The sequence below is a fragment of the Neopelma chrysocephalum genome, unplaced genomic scaffold (assembly GCF_003984885.1).
Source record: "Neopelma chrysocephalum unplaced genomic scaffold, ASM398488v2 Primary Assembly neopelma1_363, whole genome shotgun sequence".
Lineage (NCBI taxonomy): Eukaryota > Metazoa > Chordata > Aves > Passeriformes > Pipridae > Neopelma > Neopelma chrysocephalum.
Genome location: NW_020898027.1, coordinates 177,216 through 181,963, shown reverse-complemented (window position 1 = coordinate 181,963; position 4,748 = coordinate 177,216). Strand labels below are relative to the sequence as shown.

At 53.5% G+C, this 4,748-nt stretch overlaps 1 protein-coding gene across 1 annotated transcript in view; it reads right to left on the bottom strand.

The window, feature by feature from the left end:
• FBN3 (fibrillin 3) overlaps positions 1 to 4,748 on the bottom strand; it is a 125,852-nt gene that overhangs the window by 15,290 nt on the left and 105,814 nt on the right. Inside the window, exons 38-42 of the mRNA XM_027706108.1 lie at positions 2,818 to 2,943; positions 1,734 to 1,859; positions 1,119 to 1,235; positions 809 to 937; positions 250 to 369 (exon numbers count right to left, since the gene is read on the bottom strand). Of these exons, the coding sequence (XP_027561909.1) occupies positions 250 to 369; positions 809 to 937; positions 1,119 to 1,235; positions 1,734 to 1,859; positions 2,818 to 2,943 (618 nt within the window). The remainder of the gene's footprint in view (positions 1 to 249; positions 370 to 808; positions 938 to 1,118; positions 1,236 to 1,733; positions 1,860 to 2,817; positions 2,944 to 4,748) is intronic.

The following is a 4,748-nucleotide window of genomic DNA, read 5'->3' as shown; positions in this document are numbered from 1 at the left end:
ATGTCTGGGAGCTCTGATACCTGCAGGACATCACCATGTCCCCAACCTTTAACCCTCCCTCAGAGAAAACAAGGCAACAACAATGGGCACAGAGAACCCCCTGAGCCTCCTCTGCCATGGGAGCAGGTCTTGCCTTGCAAGAAGGTGTTTGGGGGTGCTGATGCACCATCCTGATGATGCCCCAGCCCACCCAGGAAGAACAGGGCTGCTGTGGGAACAGTTCAAGAGGGGGCAGAGGCCCCACATTACCGATGCAGTTGTCGTTCTGCACCTCGTAGCCCGGGGGGCAGATGCAGCGGAAGGAGCCCTCCAGGTTCTGGCAGGTGCCCGGGGAGCAGGTGCCAGGCAGGCTCACGCACTCGTTGATGTCTGAGGAGGAAGAGAAACACCCCGTGATGGGGTCTGTGCCCACCTCAGAGGACCCTCCTGCACCCAGGCCCCGCTGAGCCCAAAAGGTCTGAGGGAAGCAGGTTAAGACATTTCCCAGGATGGTTCCCAGGGCATCCCTGGTACCACTCCACAGGTTTTTTGGGGCATGGACAGAGCATTTCTCCTCACTGCACATGGAAAGATGCAGGTTTGACTGTTCCCTGCCTTGCTGGAAGGGATATGAAGGCAGAGAGGAACTCAGTCCAGCTCTCCAGAGGCACTCAGATGAACCAGGCTTTGGTTCCAGAGGACTTGGGACTTGTGGCAGAGGATTTGTGAGTGGTTCTGGAGAACCCACTGCTCAGCTGGCTGGGATGGGCCCAGCCTGGGGACCACATCTCCCAGCAGCAGCTCCCCCCAGTGCTGCCCAGACACTCACCCACACAGTTCTTCCCGTCGGGGGTCCGGTCGTACCCCTCCTGGCACAGGCACTGGAAGGAGCCGATGCTGTTGATGCACTGGCCGTTCCGACACACCTGCCCCACCAGGGATGAACACTCATCAATGTCTGTGGGAGGGAGAGGACAAGCAAAACAGGAAGAGATGCAGAGCATGAGAGTGTCACCCCCACCAGCCCTGCACCTCTGGCACGTACAGCCCACCCCCTCCGGCCGCTGCTGACCCCCCGAGTGCCCACGTGGGACACTCCACTCCAGCAATCCCTGGGCTCAGCATTCCAGGGAACTCACCCATGCAGTCGTTGTTGTGTGTGAGCTCAAAGCCAGGGAAGCAGAGGCAGTTGTAGGAGCCCACTGTGTTCTTGCAGGTCCCGTTCCCGCAGGGCTGGCGGTCGCACTCGTCGATGTCTGCGGGGAGAAGGTCGTGGGGGATGAGTGAGGGGACACTCCCGGGTGTGCAGGCAGTGCCCAGGGGGCTGCACGGCACCAGGGGCAGCCTGAGAGGACACTGGAGCCCTTGGCTGTGCTTGGCACCGCTCAGCAAAGTGTCAGAGAGAGCTCCCATCCCTCCTCATGGCTGATTCTCATACAGTGTGTGGCACCACAGTGACCCAGGAGCACACAGTGACCCATGGGCATGGACTGTGGCACCACACTGACCCATGGACATGGTGTGTGGCACCACAGTGACCCAGGAACACAGTCTGTGGCCCCACACTGACCATGGACACAGACTCTGGCCCCACACTGACCCATGCACATGGACTCTGGCCCCACACTGACCCATGTACATCATTTGTGGCCTCACACTGACCCACACACGTGGACTGTGGCCCCAAACTGACCATGGACACGGACTCTGACCCCACACTGACCCACACACACGGACTGTGGCCCCACACTGACCCATGCACATGGTCTGCTCCCCCGTGGCCTTGAAGCCGTTGTGGCAGATGCAGACGTAGCTGCCCTCGGTGTCCACGCAGTCCCCATGGCTGCACACGTTGGGGATCTCCTGGCACTCGTTGCGACCTAAAACGGAGCCAAGTGGGCACTGCTGAGCAAAAAGGATGGACCAGATGGGAAGAGCAGAATCACAGAACGTGCCCAGTTGGAAAGGACCCACCAGGATTGTTGGGTCCAGCTCGTGGCCCTGCACATGAACCCACGAGATTTATGCCTTCAAAAAACCAAAAATTCCGTGTAATTGGAAAATGTGGCCCGAGCTGCACTTCACAGTGACCTTTTATCACCCCTCAGGAGCCCAAAATCCTTGGGAATTGCACCAGATGTGCCATAACCACAGCACAGCCAGGTCAGAGTGCCTGGGGAGTGACAGAAGAGCAGCAGGGGACTGGCATGTCCTTCGTGTGCCAGGCAAAGCGTCACCAGTTGGGTGAGGGAGGGGGTTGTCCCACTCTGCTCTGCACTGGGGAGGCCTCACCTGGAATATTGGGGCAGTTTTGGGCACTGCAAGAAAGATCTGAAGCTCTTAGAGAGCGTCCGAAGGAGGGAATGTGGGGAAGGGCCTTGATTTGAAGTGTGAGGACACTGAGGGCACTTGGTGTGTTCAGCTGGAGAAAAGGAGGCTGAGGGGAGAGCTCATGGCAGGTACAAGTTCCTCAGGAGGGGCAGAGGAGGGGGCAGCACTGTGGGGACTCCAGGGAATGACCTGGAGTTGTGTCAGGGCAGGGTTGGGTTGGATATTAGAAAAAGGTTTGATATTAGAAAAAGGTTGGATATTAGACAAAGAGGGTGGTTGGGCACTGACCAGCTCCCCAGGGCAGTGGGCACAGCCCCAAGGCTGCCAGAGCTCCAGGAGAGTTTGGATGATCCCCTCAGGGACACGGGGATGGACCAGGAGCTGAACTCGACCCCTTCCGCTTTGGCACATTCTGCAATCCTGTGACCACACCGGGTGCTGTGCCAGCCCAGCCCCTCGGGCAGGGTGTGTGTGTGTGGAACAGCTGGCACAGGGGTGCCCTCTTACCCACGCAGGCCCCGCTGGGTGACAGCTTGTACCCCGTGGAGCACTCGCAGCGGTAGCTGCCCGGGATGTTGATGCAGTCGGCGTTGCGCTGGCACAGGTTCTCCCCACTGCTGCACTCGTCGATGTCTGTGCCAAGGAGAGGGAGGGAATCACGCCTGGCACCAGGGGTTGGCACCGAAAACATCGGGGGAACACCACAGGAGGGGGGATCCATCAGGATAAATCGAATTTTCCCGTTATTTTTAGCGTTAGGAAGCGGGCGGTGCTTCGGTTTTAGGGAGACACGGGGGTGGCTCCACACAGAGACCCCCCCATTTCCCAAACTTCTCACTTTTTATACTTTGTTAGCAATGAAATCAGTGTTAATTTGCTATAAATTCTCTTCTTTGTTAGCAGTGAAATCAGTGTTAACTTTCTATAAATTCTCTTTGTTAGCAATGAAATCAGTGTTAATTTGCTATAAATTCTCTTTGTTAGCAATGAAATCAGTGTTAACTTCCTATAAATTCTCTTTATTGTTAACAATGAAATCAGTGTTAAATTCCTATAAATTCTCTTCTTTGTTAGCAAGGAAATCAGTGTTAATTTCCTATAAATTCTCTTCTTTGTTAGCAAGGAAATCAGTGTTAACTTGCTATACATTCTCTTCATTGTTAACAATTAAATCAGTGTTAATTTCCTATAAATTCTCTTCTTTGTTAGCAAGGAACTCAGTGTTAATTTGCTATAAATTCTCTTCATTAATTGCCTATCAAGCACATAATTCCCCCCATTAATTAGCATTCTATCTCTACTGCTTCTTGATTTCTCTCTTCTCGTGCCCACATTTTCTGCCTTTTTATTCTCTTTTTCCCAGACAGGCTCTCAGTGCAAATGCTGAATTATCTTTAGTAGTTCCTTCTTCATTTCTGCTCTCTGCAACCCATCCTTGTGGTCCATAAATTCTGCATTCCTGGTGTCCAGTTCTCAGCAGTGTTTTCCTCCCCCAAGGCTTTGGTCACTGAAGTGTATCGAGGTTGGTTTAGCAAAACTTCACGTTTGGGTGATTTTCCCAAACTGTGTTCCCACAAGAGCAATTACACTGCTTATGATTAATGAAACCAATTAATTAGAAAAGTTATCAGGGTAGTTTTAGCGTTTCCAACACTGCTGGAAACTCCTGGGAAGGCTGGAGGGGCTCAGTGCAGTCAGCTGAGCTTTAACCCTTGGTTTGCTCCAATCTGGGTTGATTTTCAACCATTTCCCATTGATTAAAAAATAATGGGAATTTTAGCTTGAAATGCTGGTGTTTGCAAACTTTTTTTAAAAAAAAACAAACAACAAAACACAGAATAAGGGGAAAATCAAGGACATGAATGTAAATCAGTATTTTTTTATCTGACCACTGAGGCGGAAAATGAAGATTTCAAGAATTTATAGAATTCTGGAATACCCTGAGCTGGGAGGGACCACAAGGATCAGCAAATTGCAGATGACATTAAGTTGGGGGGGAGTGTCCATCAGCTGGAAGGCAGGAGGGCTCTGCAGAGCCTGGATAGGTTGGAGAGTTGGGCTGATTCCAAGGGGATGAGGTTCAACCAGGTCAAGTGCCGGGTCCTGACCTTTGCCCACAACAACCCCCTGCAGCCCCACGGGCTGGGGACAGAGTGGCTGGAGAGCAGCCAGGCAGGAAGGGAGCTGGGAGTGTGGATGGACAGGAAGCTGAACAGGAGCCAGAGTGTGCCCAGGTGGCCAAGAAGGCCAATGGATCCTGGCCTGGCTCAGGAACAGTGTGGCCAACAGGGCCAGGGAAGTGATTCTTGCCCTGGACTCAGCTCTGGTGAGGCCACCCCTGGAGTGCTGTGTCCAGTTCTGGGCCCTCAGCTCAGGAAGGACATTGAGGGGCTGGAGCAGGTCCAGAGGAGAGCAACGAGGCTGGGGAAGGGACTGGA